The sequence below is a fragment of the Rattus norvegicus genome, chromosome 9 (genome assembly GCF_036323735.1).
Source record: "Rattus norvegicus strain BN/NHsdMcwi chromosome 9, GRCr8, whole genome shotgun sequence".
Taxonomy (NCBI): Eukaryota; Metazoa; Chordata; class Mammalia; order Rodentia; family Muridae; genus Rattus; species Rattus norvegicus.
In genome coordinates this window covers 87,242,254-87,264,937 of record NC_086027.1, presented here as the reverse complement: position 1 = coordinate 87,264,937, position 22,684 = coordinate 87,242,254, and the positions used below count along the sequence as shown (strand labels likewise).

The window sequence follows — 22,684 nt, the reverse complement described above, 5'->3', positions numbered from 1 at the left end:
TCCCCGACCCCCAAAGGGGTCACAACCCACAGGTTGAGAACTGCTACCCTACAGCTAGGCACTCTGCCTCAGACATTTTGATTCGTCGACCGGAAGAAGAGTTATCGCTTCCCACTGCTTGGAATTACCAGACTACAGCTTCCAATTAGATTGCGATCAAATTTGACTGAAATGGTCTCTTGGAAGATTTTAGTCCACATCCCCACAGGGTTTGTACAAAGCTCCTTTGTTCACTGTTCATTGTCTTACCTCTCTTCTCTGGTCTTGATTACTTAGAGGATGGGGAACAGCAAAGTACCTGCAGTCACAGGTTGGTCTGATCTATGCGCTACCTGAAATAGACTAGCCAGCAAATTCTCCTGTAAGTGGTTTGAAAAAAGAGAGACCACCTGTGCAAGATACTTAACTACCGAGGCAGGGACCAAGACCTTACATGCCTCTGCAAACAATAAATAGTAATAACGGCAAAATACTTACAACCCATATCACGACCAATCTTCTGGACAAATAAGGGTCGATATTCCAGTGGGTGAATGGGAGAAATGTGATGTAGAACACCTCCTGACCCAAAGCAGCTGAAAACCGGAACAGGTAATAGTAGAAATAATTCTTCACAACATGCTTCTCACCAGAAGCCTGAAAGACAAAGGCCAGGAGTTCGTGAGTTCATTTAATGTGTCTGGAAAAATCCCTGCCCAAAACTCACTACCAGGGTGCTGCCGTCTCCTGTCTCATTAAGATCAGCCTGGATCAATGATGGATATGGATCAGCCCACTTGTACACAGAAGAGTAGGAGACATTAGTGTCTTCTGGTTGTTGTTGTTTGGGGTTTAGTTTCTTTGTTTATTTTTGGAAGATTAAATACAAGGCGTCAAAGGCAGAAGTACCAGAAGCTCCCCTCCTCCTCCATACACCAACACACACAAAACAAACCCAAGCCTCTATTTTGTATATCTAGAAGGCTAGAGACCTGGAGGAGGTCCAGAATGAGCCAGTACCACATGGATTCCTGAATTCAGATAGGAAAATGGTGCTTTTCTCAAAGATGCCTACTCATCCCATCCAAGTACCAACCAGACCTAATCTGCTTAGCTTCTGAGCACAAGTGAGAAAAGACAGTGAGGATGGTATAGTACAGACTCCGTCCTGCAGTCTCTAGAACACGTGACTATATCCCGTTACAGAGCAGAGGTGGCTTTGCAAATACAATTAGACAGTGAGGTGGGGGTAGAGATGCTTTCCTGGATCTTCCTGGGCTCTGTAGTCACAGGGATCCTTGACAAGAAGCAGTGAAGGGGTGGCACCAAGTTTTTGACCTGTTTTCCAAACTCAGACGCCCACTTTCACCATTGGGCAAGTCTTTTTCCTTTCTTAATAAACGCTCTCTGTTTCTATTCTTTAAGATAAAAAGGATGAAGGGATCTGAAATGTCGGAAGCAAAGGCCAGAGAGGAGGTAGTGTATGACAAGCTTTGATGGTGCAGGAAAGGGCCACAAGCCAAGGGTGCGAGGTGTCTGTTCTCTGAAAGCTTAAAGTAAGAAAACAGATTCCTCTCTTGACTCTCCAGAAGGAATTTGGTGACCTTGGTGGCAAGTTGATTTCAGTCAATAAAGGTCCATTTTACACTTCTAACTACCAGAGGTTTAGGAGAACAAATTCCCATTGTCTTAAGATACTAAGTTAGTAATAAGTCATTTTAATAGCCATAGGTAACTAACCTAGGGACAGTAGAAAAGGACTTACCTCTACATTTAAGTTCATTTTTTAAAAATAGGACTAATAAAGTCACACCACAGGAATGGTATAAAGAAATATAGCCAGTACATGTAGGGAGTGTTACAATGTTCTCGAAATTTATCATCCCTGCTCTTACCTTATCCTTGAATGAATAGGAGGAGGAGGTGCCAGGACCAAGCAGACATTGCACTTAATACAATATGACCATTACTTTAATTGTCAACTTGACACAATTTAGACTATCTGGAAGGAGTGCCAACCAGAACTAGTCTACATTGTGTTGGCCTGTGGGCATGTCTGTAGGGATTGTCTTAATTAAGTTAATTGATGTGGGAAGACAAGTCCACTGTGGGCAGCATTATTCCCTAGGCAGAGAGTCCTGAACTGTTTAGGAGTAGAGAAATGGAACCAAGCACAAGCAAGTATATTTCCATTCACTATCTCCGTTTGTAGCTTTGTCTTCACTTCATTGGACTATTACTTAGATTTGTAAGCTGAAATAAACCTTTTGCCACATATTTGATTTTTATCATAGTATTTTGTCACAGCAACAAAACTGAAAGTAAAATGCCATGGTAAACACTTTTATATTATAGCATATTAGTGACCAATTTAACAATAAAATATTTTACTTTTTAAATGAATAAAAAAAATCTTATCTCTCTGTCCCTGTCTCTCTCCCCTTTCTTTCCTCCTTCTCTGGAGACAGGGTTTCACTATGTATGTAACTTTGGCTGGCCTGGAACTCTGTATCACAAGTTCAAACCTGACAGTGATCTGCCTTGGCTTCCCATGTACTAGGATTACAGGTGTGTGGCAGGCATGGTGCCAGACGCATAAAGCAGAATCTTAATGCGACCAAAAGTCATACACATTCTAAAACTGAAATGCAGACACTGAAAATGAGGAGAGAGGGGACATGCAGCAGACAGATAGGCTTCCTAAAGACTTAGATGTCTGCAATTTTGTTTTGTTTTATGCCAAGTCAGAGATCTTTGAATCCCCAGGGGAACGCAGGGGGAAATATCGTGTGTATTTATTCTGGAGACATTCATCCTCTGCCTGTATTCAAGGCTCAGTAGCTACACTGTGACCTGGGGATGATCCAGAGAGCAGGTGTGGGAGGAGCTCTCATTTGCTGAAGGGCACTGAGGAGGATAATATGTAGGAAATAGATTTTTAAAGGACTAGTATTTTAGAGCCCTTGAAAACAGCCAACAATACTTTTATATTTTAGGTATTAAAATGAAGACAACCTTGAAACTACACAAATATAGCTGTACTCAATACAACTGGCTCTTTTCCAGGTACGCGTCTCTCTCCTTTGCCTTTCTGAGAGGTTCTGCTTTTTATTCCACAGTCTCAGCCTCCCCCACAGCACCCTGGGACACAGCAACAGTTTAATGCCTTTGGCACTAAGAGGAGGGTCTGGATTTACTAGAACTAGTTATTTTTAGTTCAAGAATTCAGACTCAAGTCAAGAGGCACAAGGATTGCTCTAAGTAGGGTTCCTCATACCAGTGTGGTATCCTATATGTTAAAAGGAGAGTAGTCCTCACTAGCTCACAGGAATGAAACTTACTTCTAAAGAAATTTAGAGAGAATGGCAACAGAGTGACCCTAAGCAAGAAAGGCAGTGAGGCCCGAAGGGAGGTTTTTCAGGTAACAGTTTTGGATACATAAATAACTTCACCACTAAAACCTTGGTTATAGGTACCCAAGTAAAGTTGTAGATGTTTATCTTTTTACAAAAAGACTCTAGTTTTTGAGCTGGGGATATGGTTCAGCAGGTAAAGCATTTGCTGTGCAAATATGAGGACATGAATGGAGAGATCTCTAGAACCCATTTAGAGCCGAACGCTTCATGAGTATACTGGCTTGTTTTGTATTAACTTGACACAAGCTCGAGTCATCAGAGAGGAAGGAACCTCAGTTGAGGAAATGCCTCCATGAGATCCAGCTGTAAGGCATTTTCTCAGTTAGTGATCAATGGGGAAGGGCCCAGCCCATTGTGGGTGGTGCTATCCCTGGGCTGGTGGTTCTGGGTTCTACAAAGTATGGAGCAGAGACTGAAAGGAAAGAACATCCAGAAGCTGCCCCACCTGGGGATGCATCCCATATACAGATACCAAGCCCAGACAATATTGCTGATGCCAAGAAGTGCATGCTGACAGGAGCCTCATATAACTGTCTCCTGAGAGGCTCTGCCAGAGCCTGATAAATACAGAGGAGGATGCTCATAGACAAACATTGAACTGAGAATGGGGTCCCCAATGGAGGAGTTAGAGAAAGAATTGAAGGAGCTGAAGGGGTTTGCAACCCCATAAGAAGAACAATAATATTAACCAACCAGACACCCCAGAACTCCCAGGGACTAAACCACTACCCTAAGAGTACAAGAGTACATAGTATGGACCTATGGCTCCAGCAGCATATGTAGCAAAGGATGGCCTTGTCAGGCATCAATGGGAGGAAAAGACCCTTGGTTTTGTCAAGGCTTGATGCCTGCCCCAATGTAGGGGAATGTCAGGTGGGAGGGGGGAAGGGATGGGTGGGTGGGTGAAAGAGCACCTTCATAGAAGTAGGGGAGGGGGGATGGGATGGTGGGTTTCTGGAGGGGAAACTGGGAAGGGGGATAACATTTGAAATGTAAATAAAAAGTATCCAATGAAAGGTTCTTATCCTGTTTTAGTTCCTGTTCCTACTTCCTTTGATGATGAACAGTGATACAGTTGTGTAAGTCAAATAAACCCTTTTCTCCCCAATTTGCCTTTTGGTCACTGTGTTTCATTGCAGCAACAGAGACCTGAAGACGATGAGCTGGTCCTAGCACCCCTATGGCAAGATAGAAGGCAGAGACAGGAGACTCTTCAGAAACTCATGGGTCAGGGAATCTATGGTATACATCAGCGAACAACAAAGAAATATCTCAAGCAAAATGGAAGGTGAAGACAGACATTCAAGGCTGTCCTCTGACCGTCACGTGACCACATCGTGGCACAGCGGCATGCTCATTCACACATACACAATCTTTAGAAATACGAGTTTCTCTTGAAGGAGATCCCAGTGTATAGGGCTTCACTACAGCTTAGGAAAAGAACCAGAATTCCAATGTCTGGTATATGTTGGTGTCCTCAGGAACCACTGAAGAGACAAGAACAAGGGTTAGAAATAGAGATGGAGAGGGAATGAGAGGAGGGAAACAAGTAGGAGAAAGAAGTCCTCACCCCAATCTCTACTTCCATGCTCCCAGCTTGCTGCATGTAAGGGCCTGATGGCTCGCATGCTGGCGCCATGTTCTGGGGTCTTTGTTTAGGAGACACAGAGACAAACATGCCACGTTACAGAAGAATGAGATGGTACTGAACAGGGATATGCAGCAGGATGACCGAGAACAGCTCTTAAAATGTTGCGTGTGCCTTCTCTTTGTCCTTGGCAATTGGCTTCTGTACTGTGATCTTTTTGCCCCTTCCAGTTTGATACATGCTATGACGTTTTCTGTTATTAAAACAAGGGACAAATGCTTTCCGGTTGCGCATTATCTGCCGCACAGTCAAATCGGAATGTCTGACAAACAAGGGTAATAAAGTGGAAATTACCCTGCAGGCTGTGTAACGTCATCGAGTTTTCTCATTAGTGGATCTTACAGATTGATTGTGTTTTCCTGGGGCATTTTGTTTTCCTGTGATCTCAGTTTTCTTATCACACCTTCCCTATTTGGCTCCAAATTTTCCAAATGGGCATTCTCCTATATCAGAGTTCCTATCTTGTCTCTGGAGAGAAGCCGCTGCTGTTTTCAGGCCATCCATCTTCTGCAGGGCTGCTGTTAGTGCTTGAATAATAAGAAAGTGACAGGAACCCGGCTGGCTACCTAAGGAAACAGCCAGTGCCCAGTATGGACGGCTTCTTGACTTAGCTCTGTTCAGAATATCTGAGCAGCGCCTGTTTTCTAATCACAAACACAGGAGTCCTAAGTGCTAAGAATAGCCACCCAGGTCAGCGTGGCCGAATTTTAAAAAGGGCTGATCCAGACAGCAGAGAGGCAAATGCCTAGCAGACCTGGCAGCCGGCCCAGACTTTCAGAGGAGGAACACAAGAAATGGCTTTTAGTCAAAGCAAAGTGTGACCTTGGGGAAGTCCGTTTGCTTCTCCAACCTGTGCTGACCTTGATTGGGAAGGATGTAAAGGACAGCGTAGAAGGCTCAGCCATTTTATTTTTAAAGCATCTACATCTGAGATGTGTCCCTCACTCTCACTCTCAGACCAAGTATTGCTGATTTCAAACTGGTACCCCTCCTGCCTCACTTGACCTGAGTTGAGTACCACCACACCTGCCCCTAGTTGCTTTTTAATGTATGGTTAAAAATGATTGGAGATTGGAGGAGGGAACAATGCATTAAATAGGATGTTGTCCCACAGCTGTTACACAGTAAAACTGAGTGTCTGTTCTAAATAGGTTGAAAGTGCGGAAGGGCCTGGGGAACCTGTCTTGGGCCACATTTCTCTTACTCATTCTAAGTCCTCAACAGCATCTGTCAGGACTGTTTGGCAATCAGTTGGCAAAACACTGAGCTTAGATTCTTCTTGGCCCAGATATCGCCTTCCTGTTATTAATCTTTGGCCCAAAGTACACATGAGCTGTAGGTATTCTAATCCAACTTTGAGGTCTCCAAGGCATCGGATGAACTCTAAGAACCTTGCAACAAGGCCATGTTATCTGTGTATTCTCTTTTCTTCTTCTAAAGGTCAAGTTCAAGACACCAATAGGACAACCAGAACATCTCATCAGAGGACAGTACAAGGAGTTTATTCTCAGTGGAACTCCCTAGAAACAATTTTAAATGACTTTAAAATACCTTAAGGCCTTTTACAGAACACACCAATGGCGCCTATGGCAATGGGTCAACAGGAGACAATTTCTCAGTGAAAGCTAGAAGCTAAGTGTTGCCATGATGATGACAACGATGATGAGGATGACGACGACGACGATGATGATGACGATGACGACAGCGATGATGATGGTGGTGATAGTTGTGATGGTTAGAGGGTGGTGTGGTTGTAGTGAAAGCAGTAGAATTTTCTGCAAAGTGCTTCTCAATTCTAATGGACAGTCAAATCACCAACTGTTAAGATGCAAATTGATCTGGGGAAGGACTGAGCAGAAGCAGCTCCCAGGGGATGATGATGCACACTGGTGGGGCTGGGTCACACCCTCAGTAATAAGGATCACGTGTGTGAGGATTAAGGCAGACTCAGATTTAATCTTCAGCCATAAAGGACACAACAAGTGGTGGTGAGAATCTGAGGTAACTAAAGCAACAGATTAGAATGTTGAGCAAAACGAAGCCTCTGGGGAATCCTGCTATAGGCTAAGGGCAAGAACGGAGTGGAGTCAAGCCCCTCCTTAGAGAAGGCCACAAAAGGGAGAGCTCATGAAATACACACTCCAGCGAAACAGCAGTCTGACCAGAGGACTGACTCATTAGCAGAATAAAATAAGATGGCTTGGAGCTTCCGTCCTTGATTTGGGGGAAGTTTACATAATTTATGGATAATAAACCTCAAATTAGTAAAGAGATGGGGGTCACAGGTTTAAAGGCTGGCCTTGCCCTCTCAGACCAGCATAAAACAGAAAATAAACCTCATTTGTTGCCCTAACAAGGACATTTGTATCACCTTAATCCCAACCTAAAAGCCAAGCTCCCATGTGGGAGGAGCATCTGTCATTAGGGTCTCTATGACACTATTTACTTCTATACTTAACTGAGAAAAAGGAAATCTTGTTTATTTTCAAGGTGAAATAAAAATCTCGGAGAAGACCGTAACATTAAGATCAACACTGGAAATTCTAAATTTCGCCTTTTCTAACCCAAGCTGACTAGTGGCTGTTCCATTGTTCCAAGATCACCCAAGGCCATTATCACGGTGGTAACTCTTGCAGTTACGGGAGGAGCAGGTGTCACCATATGAGATACAGATACCACTCACTGGACCAGGAAGTCACTGGAAAAATGCCTTTCTGTGGGGAGTGGTGACCCCAAAAACAATAGACCAAAGGGTAAAGTCCTCTTGTTGCTTTTGCTGACTCATGCTCTGTTTTCAACCAGAATTTCTACTCAAAGCACAGGCATGGGGAAGGTTAAATGTGAGGAACATGGCGCCTCACAAAGTCTTGGCCCTGCTACCTCTTTCCTGAGAGGCTGGGTTTATCCATATTCTTTGGCTACTTTATTAGGTTCTTATAGCTACCAACTTTCTCCACCCCAATCCCTTCCAACCCCACACTAGGTAGGCAAGAAAGAAGGTTAGAGGGTAAGAGGACGTAGACCTCTTTAGACTACTTCCTGCTGATTAGGGACAATGAGTTCCTAGAGGCCAATCTTGTTATCAGGATACATCCAACTTGCAATCCAGAAACCCAGCAAACAGCAAACCAGCAACTCAGAGGGGAAAAAAAAAAAGCAAAACAACAGGAACCAACAGCAGCAGGGACTGACAGAAGCAGGGACCAGTATCAGTGGGGGCAGCAGCAGAAGGAGCGGCAGCCACCCAGTGCCCTCTCAGAGCTCTCCCACTTAAACACAGTCTCAAGAATACAGAATTCCAAATGTAAACTATCTGCAGCTGGTAATATCACGCCCCTCTTAGAGCATGAGACAAATCATAGCAGTTGTGGACAATCTGAAGTAGTCACATATCCATATCTGGTATTAAAAAGAAAAGCATATTCATACAACATAACTGGGTTTTTAAAGAAATCAAAATCCTCACTAGAACGGGGTTCCATGATGTGTTCTTACGTGACATAGTGAGGAATAATAATGAAAGACCTTCTCTCCCAGCTGTCATAAGGTACCAACTTAGCATGTAAATATGGCAGGTACAAACTAATAGTGTCCAACATAGACTAAAATAGGGAAAAGGGCAAGCCATTACAAGTCGACCCATGTCTAGAGACCATCTACTACTTACTGCAACCACTTTAGTGATGGGAGGTAGGCAGAAAGCAACACTGTCTCATTTAGCAGTTAAGTTCTAGTGTAACATCACAGACAGTGGTGTGCTTGTAGGATGACTGACACTCGTGTGTCAAGGGATTGTCTTCAAGCCTGAGACCTGAACTCTGGTTGGAGGGCAGGCACTGGTTCTGCTGGAGACTGCAGGCCAGAGACAGATGTTTAGTCAAAGTGCCCCTAAACAGAAAATGGCTCTGTGTACTAGGTAAGGGGTATGAATGGCAGGGAAGAAGTAAGATGCAGATGCTATGTCTAGTCAAGATTTGACGCTGACACCTGAGGAACAATAACATGTGGATTGAGCATTTGTTGTAGTTGTTTCCAGAGAGAGGTCCAGGCTATCCTGGAATTCACCATGTAGCCCAGGCTAGCCTTAAACTCCTTGTACTCTTAAATGCTTTGTTTATAGGTGTATGCAAACACACCCTGGTTACTGGAACATTTTTCAAGAGGCTAAGAGAGTTATGACTTCATCTACAATGGGTTGCTCCACTTTTATATTTTCCTCTTATTTCTTAAATTTCATAGAGGTGCAGCTTAGTGGTAGCATAACATGCTTAGGGTGAACCTGATCTCCAGCTCAAGAACCAAAGGGTAAATAAGTACAAAATAAATGTAATGGGAAAAATAACATTAGCAATGATGATTTCAGACACTATGGAGGAGTCCCATCGACTTTGCCATGAGGCAGCCATGTCTTATCCTGACACAAATCTATCAGCTAGCATGCTAACACTGCTTTTAAGTGCTTTTTTTTTAACATTAGGGAATCAAGGCCTTCTAGTCCATAAGGAAAACAATGATGATTACATTGCAAAGGTCTCATCTTTCACCTATCGGTCCAGCTCAGATTATAGGTTGGGCCATCTACCTACCTGCTGTCTTAAATGGAAGGATGACTTCTTCAAACAAGAGCTGGGAAGGAAATCGCACACTAATCGTTTCCTCTGCTTTGTTGGCTTCTCTCAAGGTCTCTCTGTCTAAATCCAAGACTACCAGGGAGGGTGAAGGGGTCTGGGTATTGTGCAGCGTTTAAAAACAGTAGTTATAGCCTTTATACAACTCAATGGTGGTTTTTTTCCTGACTGATCCTTCAGATCTCAGCTCATGCTCTGAACAGCTGGCATCTTCTGTCTTCTTCTCAAGGAATAGTGACTGTGTTGAGTCTCATCAGGAATGGTGAGCCTGGGTTACCAACTGGGAAAATCTCAACAGTAGGACACAATGATCTAGGTTACCCATGACCTTGGACCTGAGTCTAGGAATGGACTTTGCAATTGGACACAATCTTGCTTCCTTATGACTTTTAAAACTTCCCCTGCCTCTGGCCTAAAATCTAGAGTTTTGGTTTTGCTTAAGAACAGAATCAGGGATGGGTTAAGGAGAGAGGAACATCAGTGTCTGCAGGGGATGACAATGCACAGACCTTCAGAGGACTGAGACCTGAGCCTTTGCAAGAGCATCTCCTCCATAAAACAGAAGAGCAATGGGGGATGGGGAGAACAGAAATAACCACGGCCATTTCTAAAAGGAGAGCCAGCCAGCTGTCCTTCAGACTTCCAAAATGTCTTAGGACTATTTTTCAAAACATTTTGGATCCGCTAAAACCCAAAACACTTGTGCCAAACATTTTTTCCATTTAACTTTAAGCTCTTGTGTGTTGGGGGAAGGGGGGGTTGCTGCAGATGTTTCTGATTTGTTTATATTAACTTATCAAAGTGACATTTGGAAGATCAAGGTGATGTTCAAGAAGGAGTCGTATGAACTTGGGTTCATTAGTTCTAATCTGGAAAATTCCACTCCCCCTCTACTTGCTCAAGCACAAACACGCATGCACGCATGTATGCACGCACACACACATGCATATACATGCACATACATGGGGGTTGGGGGTGTTGCAGAATGAAGAACACAGACGTGGCAGGGTTGACTGTCTCCTTTAACTTTGTTTTATGTCCCTATCTGGTCTGAATTTCCTCTAAAGAATTTATTTTTTCAGTACAAATGACCAAACCCAGGGCTTTGCAATGCTAGGTAATAGTTGTACCACTGAGCACTACCCAACCCTCTCTTCCTTTGTTCTTTCCTCCATCACTCTTTCCTTCCTTGTCTTCCCTCTATCATTCTTTCCGTCCTTGGTTTGATTTGCCTGCAGATGTTTGCAGTTTCAATAAAGCCCCACCTGGCCTCAAACCCTTCTCCTCTCTCAGCTCTGAGATAGGATTACAGGTATGTGTTGTGGTACTCGGCATCACACTTCAGTCTTCAAAAGCTTTTTCTAAAGCTTTAAAAGAAGTCACCAAAGCATAAGACAGCTATTCAGACATGTGTGAGATCTTTCTCCTTAATAATCTTTTCCCCGTGTTGGAGTTTAAAGCAAACATTAAAATAAATAGTGACAAACCCGAAGCCCGATGAACTCAATGCCAAGCCAAGGTTTTACCTGAGTGCCTCCTTCTTCCTTCTTTCTTGGATACAGAGCTTCCTCTTTTCTTTATCCAAGACTCTTATGGGAGAAGTGTGGGTACCACAGAGAAGGACACAGCACAAAGGTAGTTGCTCTGTGGGAGCCCCTCCCCCACATCTTAAATCTCCCTCCACTTCCTACAAGTCTAAAGGAATCCAGGATGGGAAGGACAAGACAGGACTTGGGAACCTCTTTGGTCCATTCTGCCCTCCCAGAGGTGACTTGTCATTAGGCAGCAGACATCATTGTGGAGCAGGGATGGACCAGATTGAGAAAGGACTTGCTGGAAATGGGAGAGGGCATTCTGTCCACAGGGTCTGGCCTTACCCATACCCCTCCTAAGTCTTTTCCACGTGGAAAACTTGTAAGGTATCCCTTCAACCTTCTGCACAGTTTCAAATTGTGGCTTCCCACTGGAAGGGTGGGTCTAATGGCACTTAAAATCACCAGCCACAAAAATAAACTCAGGAAGAGCTTTGAAATTGTGTGTACACACATAAAAGAAACACTAAGAAACATCACACTCTGGGGAAACAATGGGTTCCCCACCCAGTCTGTTGCCACCCTCTGGTTTCTTTGTGCCCCATGACTTGTTTTTTTAACTTTATTTTTGAGGTGAAAGTTTGGGCTTTTTATATTTTGTTTTCTTCCCTGGTATCTGACTACCATTTGCTCTTCTGATGAATACCTTTTACTTGAAACCATCTGAAAAGTCAAAAGCAAAACCTAAGTTACCCATTGTCCCACTCCTCAGTCCCAGACTCTTTGAACATTTCTGATGTCCCCTCCCACTTCAAAGCCATGAGCAGTGACAGGTGATTTCACTCAAGTGTGACTGCATTCGTCTTAAGTGTTGTAGTATTACTTAATATGCCCTAGGCATTTCACTAGGTCTGAGGACTTTTGTTTTGTTTTGTTTTGTTTCAAGAAAGGGCTTCTCCGAGTAGCCCTGGCTAACCTGGAACTCACTCTATAGACCAGCCTGGCCTTGAACTCAGAGATCTGCTTGCCTCAGCCTCTGAAGTACTGAAACGTATTCTACATCCTGGTGTTGACTCCATTTTTGCTGTATTGCACTTTCCTCTACACCCTTCTGTTGGAGGAGGCAAAGTCTGAGAGGGCACCCAAGTCCCCTGGGCACTAGTGGTTACACGGGCATGTCTCTCTTTCACTGAAGACACTTTCTACTAGAGTTCCTTGCCCCTATGCTAGAGCACATGGACGCATCACGTTTTCTATTCTCTCTCTCTCTCTCTCTCTCTCTCTCACTCTCACACACACACACACACACACACACACACACACACTCACACACACACATCCACACTGACAGTGTGCCCTGCTTGAATCTTAAAGTCTTAAAGCCTTAAAGTTTCTCCTCCATGCTTTCTGCCTCCTTACTCTCACAACGTGTAGTGCTGTGCCACTGTGCCTGACTCTTTCATCCTCTGCAAAAGTTTTGGGGGTATCCTTTAAGGTCGGCTAAGGGCCACAGCCCAGGCATGCTGCTGAGGAAATGAAGACTGCCTTGAGAATAGGCCTGGGCCATAACACAAGACAAGCTAGAAGAAGCATTCTGTACCTATCTTACAGCAGGCGAGGCCAAGCCCTCCATGGGTTGGAAGTCCATAAGCCTACTCAACTTGAGGCAACGTTTGGCTGAGTTAAAAGGAGAAGAGAACCTCAGAGAACCTGGGTGTTCTTACACCGTGGCCCCAATAGCATCTGTTGGTCACCTCTGAGCTTCCATGCTCTGCTGGGAGCCTGCACAAGCAGCTTCCCTTATCAAGGCATCGGGAAGACCAAATGAACACAAGTGCCAGACACAGTGTGGTGAGCCGGACACACGGTACACGATCAATCAATGGTAGGAGTGCTTGCGTTATTTCTGTTGATGGTAAAAGAGAAAGGGTTTCCGGAGGCGATCTGCCCTTGGTGGGAAATACAGCAAAGGAAGCAAACAAACTGAAGGGGAGAGAGGAAAAATCAGGGTGGAAGAGAAAGAGGCAAGGAAATTATCCTGAAAGGGTAATTCAGATTATGGCAGAGCGGAAGGAGGAAGAATGCTCTGCCTGTAGTGACCTCCGCATGCTCCCATTCTCTATCTGAAATTAAAACCGAGAGTTCAGTGAGCCTCGAGGTCCATCCAGAAGATGAGTAATGCTTGTGTCTGTGTCAGGCCCTGGCTTCGCCATGTGGGATTTGATGATAGTTATTTAGTAAGAAACCACAGGAACCAAAACAATTTGATGAAATCCAGAGAAAGTGAGTTTTTCATTCACGGATGGCGACTGAATGCCACAGGCTGAGCATCGACCCACCCTGAATTCACCCGCAGGCTCTGGGCTTCAACCAGGATCCAGCACCACCCGTACAGGACCTCTGGGATTCCTGCTCAGTAGACATAGACTGCAGTTCCTACACCTACAGAAACAGACCTCAGGGATGACCAAGTGGGCTGAATGTGGTTCTCATTTCTTTCCACAGGAAGATGCTTTCCAGAAGGTTCTGGCTGACCTGAGCTGATGACCCTGACGTGTCAGAAATGGCCCAAGAACTATGACTTCTCTCTCAGTAGGGGAGGAAGCTAGACCTTGATGGCTTGTCTCTGTTGTCTCTGCACATCCAAGGAAAACGGTAAATTGGGGTGGCTGTTCCAAGGTCGAAGACTTGGATGGGAGGAAAAGAACATTTGAAGTCTTGTAACCTCATGTCAGAATGGCTGATGGAGTCAGGGGTGGGGGTGCACGTCTTTAATCCCAGCACCCAGGAGGCAGGAGCAGGAGGACAGTCTGGACTGCATAGGGTCAGTTCCAGGTCGGCCAGGGCTAGCTAGTGAGACCCTTCTCAGAAACAAAGCAAAACATAAAGAGGATGGCTGGTGGAGGTCCAAGTACATGAAGCCCCCACTCAGCACCCCCATCAGAGAGAACCTGCCATCTTGACAGACTGCTGTGCATGAGAACACCTCTAGTTAAAAGGATGACTTCAGGAACATTGAAGTCCTTGTCCATGGAAGTGTGGCTTCCAGACAGTAGTTTGGATGTCACAAATTCAGAATCCTAGCCCCATTTTGGATCCAGAGTCTCCGGGGAATTGTGAAGAGGGTCTCTTGTGCTTCTATCGTGCATTAAAGTGTGAAAGGGCTAATGTGTGAGCAGAACAGTATGAGCTGTCTCCACTGAGAATCCATTACAATCCAGAACACACTGAAGTCCTGTTACAGCTGTGAACAGGAACTGCCTACGGATGTTGTTTGACTTTTTGTTTTCCTTTTATTTTCAGTTTTTGAAGTTCTGGGGCTCTGGGTCTCCACTAGGAAAGTTCTCCATGGGTTACACCCCCAGTCCTAGGAATGGGCTGTGCAACTGTCTCCTGGGTACGGCTTTTGCTGTTGGTCATCAGAGTAACTTCGATCCTGTCAGTCAGAAATGACTCTCTCTTTGCATTCAAAACTGATTCTCAGAAACCATGTTTTAAAAGCCAGGCTTTGGGACATGTACTCATAATCTCAGACTTGGAGAGGTAATGGCCAGCCAACATAGCCTAATTGGAGAACATCAGGCCATTGGGAGATCCTGGCAAAAAAACAAGGTAGACAGCGGCTTAGGAATGATGCCCAAAGCTGGCATCTGACCTGTAGGTCACAAGATGACATATAAGAGGAGTGTCTCTCCTAAAGATTTATAAGTAGTTCATAATTGCAAGGACTAGAACCCTTTAACAGTGTGGCCACCCATAAGTTGCCCACAGCCCTGTAGCAAACCCCTTATCCATCATCCTGTAAATAATTTCAAAACAACTCATTGGTCCAAGCTAGACTCTAGTGGAATTTTAATTTTGGTCAGTCTTGATGCCTCACCTAGACATTTATGTTTATATCCCCCCCCAAAAAAAATCAGGGAGCGACTTTAAAAAGTATGGAGGCAAAAGGAGACAGTGGCTCTCATGACATTTTCCTACATGTACATAGTGTCATACATGTATATAATATCATATATGTACATAACATCATACATATATTTTATTTGTTTATTTATTTTATGTATGTGATTACGCTGTAGCTGTCTTCAGATACACCAGAAGAGGGCATCAGATCCCATTACAGATGGTTGTGAGCCACCATGTGGTTGCTGGGAATTGAACTCAGTCAGTGCTCTTAACCACTGAGCCATCTCTCCAGCCCCTATATAATGTATTTTGATCTTACTCACAACCCCCTTCGTGCTCTCTCTGTTCCCCTTACACTCTGGCTGATCCCTTCCTCCTCCCAACTAGTCCCCTTCTATTTTCTTGCTTTTTTTTTTCACAAGTGGGTCTTCGAGGGCAACTCCAACCAGTGTTGTCCCACTCTGGGTTTACAGTGAACGGCAGGAAACTGAGTTCATCCCCACTGGCAGGTGCTGAAAGACAGCCAGTGCTCCTGGGAGAAAAAGGCATAGCCAGTCCTGGTTCTATCTCCAGGATCTACAACCTGGGACGTAGTTTAGAAGTTCCACATTGACCCTGCTCTCAAAGCAAGTTCCTCTGTGGAGTTCTTTGCAGAGCAAGGCCCGTCTTCTAGATCTTTCTCCAAGCCTCTGGAATCCTAGCATTCCCCGCTCAAATGCCCAAGCCCATATGCCACACTTGCTCATGTCACAAAGTTCAGGTCAGGCCTGAGGTGAACAACAGCTTTGCCTCAGTAGGCACTGATCTACACCCAAGACCTAAGCTGCCCTTAGGATCATGGACAGCCTGAATGTGATCCTGGCTGCCTCCCAGGCCAGCAACATTCCCTCACAGAATTCTAAATTATAACCTAGCTTTCTAGGTCTCATAGGTTACAGTAGGATGGCAATAATACAGCCATCAATGAGCCACTTAATAGATGTTTTGAGCCCCAGATTTCCATCCTGTGTGCCTCGTGTTTGGAAAACATGGTATTTTAAAAAGAAACAGGAAGCTTAGAACAATAGAAACCCCAGTGAAAAGTTTACAGCATTAATAAAGTATAAGGCTCTGCCTGGACTACTTCTAGGCTTCTAAAGGATGGGAGGAGCAAATCCTTTAGGGAAACAATGAAAGAAAGAAAGAAAGAAAGAAAGAAAGAAAGAAAGAAAGAAAGAAAGAAAGAAAGAAAGGAAGGAAGGAAGGAAGAAAGAAAGAAAGAAAGAAAGAAGAAAGGAAACAAGGAAAGGGAGGAAAGGGAAGGGAACGGAAGGGAAGAGAGGAAGGGAAGGAAAGGGAAGGGAGGAAGGGAAGGGAGGAAGGAAAGGGAAGGGAAGGGAAAGGAAAAGGAAAAGGAAAAGGAAAAGGAAAAGGAAAGGAAATGAAACAAAGGAAGGGAAAGAAAAGGAAAAGAGAGGAGAGGAGAGGAAGGAAAGGAAAGGAAAGGAAAGGAAAGGAAAGGAAAGGAAAGGAAAGGAAAGGAAAGGAAAGGAAAAGAAGGATGAAAGAAACACGTAGATCCCAGGAGATTTTTTTTCTTTAAATCACTGCAGCTTAAGAAGAACTGCAGGAGAAGGGTTTAACCGCCAGAGTTGAAAGACCCTTTTACGGCTCTTAGATTCTTCTTAACTAATAATTTGGTGACAGGACCCAGAAGGGACAATTTTGTTCTTGTTGTCACATGCAACCCACAACTTAAGCAGGAAAAATAAGCTCTCCTTCTGTGTCCCCCCGGAATAGTCTATTTTTGAACTTGTTTACTTGTGTGCAGTGAAGCCATGGTCAAGCCCTTGCCATCTCTGTGCCCTTGTGAGCAGAGTGGTGTCACTCATGCTGTGTGCTAGTTGGGCCGACTCCCATACTTGTGGATCCTCAGGGCATGCCATCCCAATCCCCCATGCCTTCTGTCGTCTGGATTCATTGTGAGAACAGGCCCGTTTCCTTCCTAGGATTAAACTTAAATGTAGCAATTTGTATAGTGCACGCCTCAGAATTCCAATTGTTCTTGAAACTGGCCTGGTAGAGGTGGTGGGAGGGGAGCGAACACAGATAAGGCTGGGCTTGCAAGTTGCTGAGAGCTGTGCCATCCAATGTGGTACCCATGTGTGAGTGTTTAAATTTAACTCGGTGAGAAAAAGTCCAGTTCCTCTGTCATGCTCGTCACATGTAACCAGAGCTTCAACTGCCACATGTGGACGTCAGCTACCAACACAGTCAGGGTATGCTGCCTGTGAGACCATTGATGCTTTGTGGTTCCACAAAAGCCACTTTTGGTCACTGTGTCACTGTGATTTCTCAGGGTGACACTTTTTTTTTTGCCAGTAAAAATCATTTATTTTTTCTTAAAAAGAAAAAGAGTTATTATATTTATTGCATGTGTGTTTGTATGCATGTGTGGATGTGTGTTTGCATGCACGCTTTGGCGCACATGCATGTGCTTGTGATTTGGCATGTATATAGGGAGTCAGGGGACTAATCTCCTTCTACCGTATGGATCCTGGCGACTGAAGCTAGTCAGACTTAGGGCCCCTACACACAGAGCCATCCTGCTGCCTCACTACCCTCTGATTTTTTGCAAATTTACTTGTCCTGTCATACATGTATAATTTAATTCATAATGCACTCTGGATACTTAGCCCCAACCGTCTCTCATCTCCCTACCACTCCTGTCTGCCCCCTCACCCCCTGCAGGTTTCTTTCCCAGTCTTGTGGCTTCTTGCTTTCTTTTGTGACCCCCGGAGTTTACCCAGGGCGGTCTGAGTGACCATAGATTTGGAACTGTAGAGCGACTTGGCTGGCCACACAGGTGGGTACACATCTGAAGACAATGAAGACCCTCTGAATCCACCAGCAGCCAGCAGTTCAGCAAGGCCTCATGAGCCTCTCTGTCAAATGTGGCTGACTGTTGACGGAGCCAGCTCCACACAGGCTCATAGCGGGCAGCCTCATCTGCTGAACCTCATGGTTGCAATGGCTGCCACATGCAGAAGACAGCATTTCATTGACTCCTCCTCCCCTGAGGCTGATGGTCTTCCTAACGCTTCTGCTGTGATGTTCCCTTAAGCCCCAGAGGGGAACTGGATAAATGTCCTGCTTAGAGCTGAACACTTAACTGTTCCTCCCCAGCCTGTTATGTTAGCCAAGTTTGCAGCCGACACTTTATGTAGCCCAGGCTTCCCTTGAACTTGTAATCTTCCTGTTTCTGCCTCTTACGTGCTGATAAGGGCATGTTACCCTACCTGGCCCGTTCATTCTTAAATCCTAAACGTAGATATGGTTAATAATATCCAATTCATTTTTTTTCTTTTTTTTCCAGATCTGGGGACCGAACTCAGGGCCTTGCGCTTGCTAGGCAAGCGCTTACCACTGAGCTAAATCCCCAACCCCCCAATTCATTTTGAAAGCCCAATTTTATGGCATATGACTGTCTCATTCTTTTAAGTAAAGGCTAATTAGACTGGAGAGATGGCTCAGGTGGTAAGGTATTTGCTGCACAAGCATAAAGACTTGTATTAGTCAACCCCTGGAATCCATATTAGAAGCTGGCTGTGGCTGTGCATACTTGTGACCTCAGGGCTGGGAGGCAGAGACAGATGGATCTCTGGGCTCACTGCTGGCTAACCTCATCTAGTGAGAAACCTTGTCTTTTTTTTTTTTTTTTTTTTTTTTTTTCGGAGCTGGGGACCGAACCCAGGGCCTTGCGCTTGCTAGGCAAGCGCTCTACCATTGAGCTAAATCCCCAACCCCGAGAAACCTTGTCTAAAGAAAGAAGGAAAGTCCGTCAGTCAGTCCATCAGTCAGTCAGTCAATCAGACAGACAGACGGACAATCTTAGCTCTGCAGTGTTTCCTAATTGTCCCCAGAATAAAGTTCAAATGAAGAATCTCAACTAAGGGCCTGAGCTCTGACTTCCACTCATCTCTTCTACCCCTATGCCCATCCCTTCTCAATTAATGCTCTCCCTGCCTCCTGTCAGTCCTTGATTTTAGAGTGGTGAGCACTTTCCAGCCCCCTACCTGTGCTGGGCTTGTCCTCTGCCTGGTGCCACCTGTTCATCTCAGAGTTGCATCTTCAAGAAACATCTCTCCCACAGACACCTTCTCTGGCCACCTCCTCTGGGGCTCTTGCTCCATACCCCGTGTTACCTCCCACATCACATGCCTATCACTGGTGTTTCCTTATTCTCATGACTGAGTGTTAGCTAGTCAGTGAGCTTTTGGGAGGCAACCACACATTCCCACAGGATCCCCAGAGCTGAGTACAGCAGTCATAGCTGCATTCAGTAAACATTTGTTCAAGAACAGAAAATGGAGAAGTGAGCCCACCGCCAGCACCTCTGGTTGGAGGGCGGGCATAAAAGACTCTCCTGGAAGCTTTGGAATATACACACCATCTGGATCCCTGCCCTAGGACTTAATCACTACTGAACTGAGGTCCAAACTGGCCTATGTGTATAGTGTGTACACTGGTTAGTCAACCACCCAAGAAGCACGTGACGGCGATGATTCTCCACAAGTCCTCAGGAAGCAGCAGCCATTTCAAAGGGGCTTCCACGTGGCTTCGTCCCTACCAGGAGTGACCATGGAAACAGGTTCTTAAACACTTCTCGCCCTCAGTCCTTCGTTTCCATTTACTGGACACAGTGTGGGAAAGGTGCTAAGAGGTTGTGGGCAACAGGAAAGTGAGCAAGTGATTCTGAACCTCGGATGTGAGGAGGGTCCTTAGGTGTATATGGCATGGCTGCAGCCTAGCACACCAGCCTTCTGATATGGTCCCATAGTGTCGGGCCAGCTGCATGACTGGAACACACAAGGTTTGGGCTCCCATGTACATCGGGATCATTCTAAGCCCCCTTGTTGCTAGGAAACGAGTGTCCTGTGTGGTCACTAAGTGATCAACGTGACTTTCACGGTGTTAATTGGTGACAGAAAGAGTAACTCGTGGCTTTTGGAGGTCACATGAAGAACGTGATCCCTTCCTAAGGACCATTTCACACGTACTCTGAAAGTTTTTCTTTTACATCTCTCCAATTCCAGTAGCCCCTCCCCGAATACACTCTCTCTTTAGCCTGGTTTTTATTTATTTGTTCATTTTTTTAAATTAAAGTGAAGTAACAGAGGGGGTGGGGGTGGAACTCCAATTAAGAGAACAATAAACTGGGCATTTGGTCAAAATACACTTTCTAAGGTGTGACGGAAATACACACAGTGGCTGAGGGTACTCAGCCACCATGAAGCCACCTTAAAGTGGGAGGAGGAACGAGAGGGAAGCAGGGAGGAGGGAGGAGGGGGAGGATACATCATTTGGCGTCTGAGTTCTAGGACAGATAGAAGGTAGAAAGCACACTGTGGTTCTTCTGCGTCTCTTTTGCCTCAAAGCCATGAAGGCCTAGCCCTGCCCCTGCCCCATCTCCCTTCACATAACTTTTTCCTTACTCAAATGCACCATCAGTAAGCCACTGGACTTCTACCATGGGCTCCGGCTAGGAACTCTTTCTACCTTTGTGGTAGGAAAGCTGTCCCCTTGCCTGTGGGAGGCAACTGTTTTACTCTTACCTATGCACCCCTGCCCCCCAGTTAATTTTAAACGAGTGGTATTTTTAGAAAGTACTAAGCTCTCACTAAATGAGGCTGGAAAGACGAGATTGGGCACGTTCAGGGTGGTATGGCCGTTTAATATACGGAAAACCATCAACGTGATCCATTATATAAACAAACTGAAAGAACAAAACCACATGATCATTTCATTAGATGCTGAGAAAGCATTTGACAAAATTCAACACCCCTTCATGATAAAAGTCCTGGAAAGAATAGGAATTCAAGGCCCATACCTAAACATAGTAAAAGCCATATACAGCAAACCAGTTGCTAACATTAAACTAAATGGAGAGAAACTTGAAGCAATCCCACTAAAATCAGGGACTAGACAAGGCTGCCCACTCTCTCCCTACTTATTCAATATAGTTCTTGAAGTTCTAGCCAGAGCAATCAGACAACAAAAGGAGGTCAAGGGGATACAGATCGGAAAAGAAGAAGTCAAAATATCACTATTTGCAGATGATATGATAGTATATTTAAGTGATCCCAAAAGTTCCACCAGAGAACTACTAACGCTGATAAACAACTTCAGCAAAGTGGCTGGGTATAAAATTAACTCAAATAAATCAGTAGCCTTCGTCTACACAAAAGAGAAACAAGCTGAGAAAGAAATTAGGGAAACAACACCCTTCATAATAGACCCAAATAATATAAAGTACCTCGGTGTGACTTTAACCAAGCAAGTAAAAGATCTGTACAATAAGAACTTCAAGACACTGAAGAAAGAAATTGAAGAAGACCTCAGAAGATGGAAAGATCTCCCATGCTCATGGATTGGCCGGATCAATATAGTAAAAATGGCCATTTTACCAAAAGCAATCTACAGATTCAATGCAATCCCCATCAAAATACCAATCCAATTATTCAAAGAGTTAGACAGAACAATTTGCAAATTCATCTGGAATAACAAAAAACCCAGGATAGCTAAAACTATCCTCAACAATAAAAGGACTTCAGGGGGAACCACTATCCCTGAACTCAAGCAGTATTACAGAGCAATAGTGATAAAAAACTGCATGGTATTGGTACAGAGACAGACAGATAGACCAATGGAATAGAATTGAAGACCCAGAAATGAACCCACACACATATGGTCACTTGATTTTTGACAAAGGAGCCAAAACCATCCAATGGAAAAAAGATAGCATTTTCAGCAAATGGTGCTGGTTCAACTGGAGGTCAACATGTAGAAGAATGCAGATCGATCCATGCTTATCACCCTGTACAAAGCTTAAGTCCAAGTGGATCAAGGACCTCCACATCAAACCAGACACACTCAAACTAATAGAAGAAAAACTAGGGAAGCATTTGGAACACATGGGCACTGGAAAAAAATTTCCTGAACAAAACACCAATGGCTTATGCTCTAAGATCAAGAATCGACAAATGCAAAACTGCAAAGCTTCTGTAAGGCAAAGGACACTGTGGTTAGGACAAAACGGCAACCAACAGATTGGGAAAATATCTTTACCAATCCTACAACAGATAGAGGCCTTATATCCAAAATATACAAAGAACTCAAGAAGTTAGACCGCAGGGAGACAAATAACCCTATTAAAAATGGGGTTCAGAGCTAAACAAAGAATTCACAGCTGAGGAATGCCAAATGGCTGAGAAACACCTAAAGAAATGTTCAACATCTTTAGTCATAAGGGAAATGCAAATCAAAACAACCCTGAGATTTCACCTCACACCAGTGAGAATGGCTAAGATCAAAAACTCAGGTGACAGCAGATGCTGGCGAGGATGCAGAGAAAGAGGAACACTCCTCCATTGTTGGTGGGGTTGCAGACTGGTACAACCATTCTGGAAATCAGTCTGGAGGTTCCTCAGAAAATTGGACATTGAACTGCCTGAGGATCCAGCTATAGCTCTCTTGGGCATATACCCAAAAGATGCCCCAACATATAAAAAAGACACGTGCTCTACTATGTTC

At 44.6% G+C, this 22,684-nt stretch overlaps 1 protein-coding gene across 5 annotated transcripts in view; it reads right to left on the bottom strand.

The window, feature by feature from the left end:
- The window catches only part of Sgpp2 (sphingosine-1-phosphate phosphatase 2), a 120,633-nt gene that overhangs the window by 66,850 nt on the left and 31,099 nt on the right, over positions 1–22,684 (bottom strand). For 4 of the 5 annotated variants that reach the window (XM_039083380.2, XM_063266995.1, XM_039083382.2 and 1 more), the window contains exon 2: positions 478–636. Coding sequence is in view for 3 of the 5 variants with exons in the window: in XM_063266995.1 (XP_063123065.1) it covers positions 478–636 (159 nt within the window). In the remaining 2 variants the exon portion in view is untranslated. Of the gene's footprint in view, positions 1–477; positions 637–19,167; positions 20,449–22,684 lie in introns of those variants that run through there. The other variant, XM_039083381.2, reaches the window with a different exon arrangement.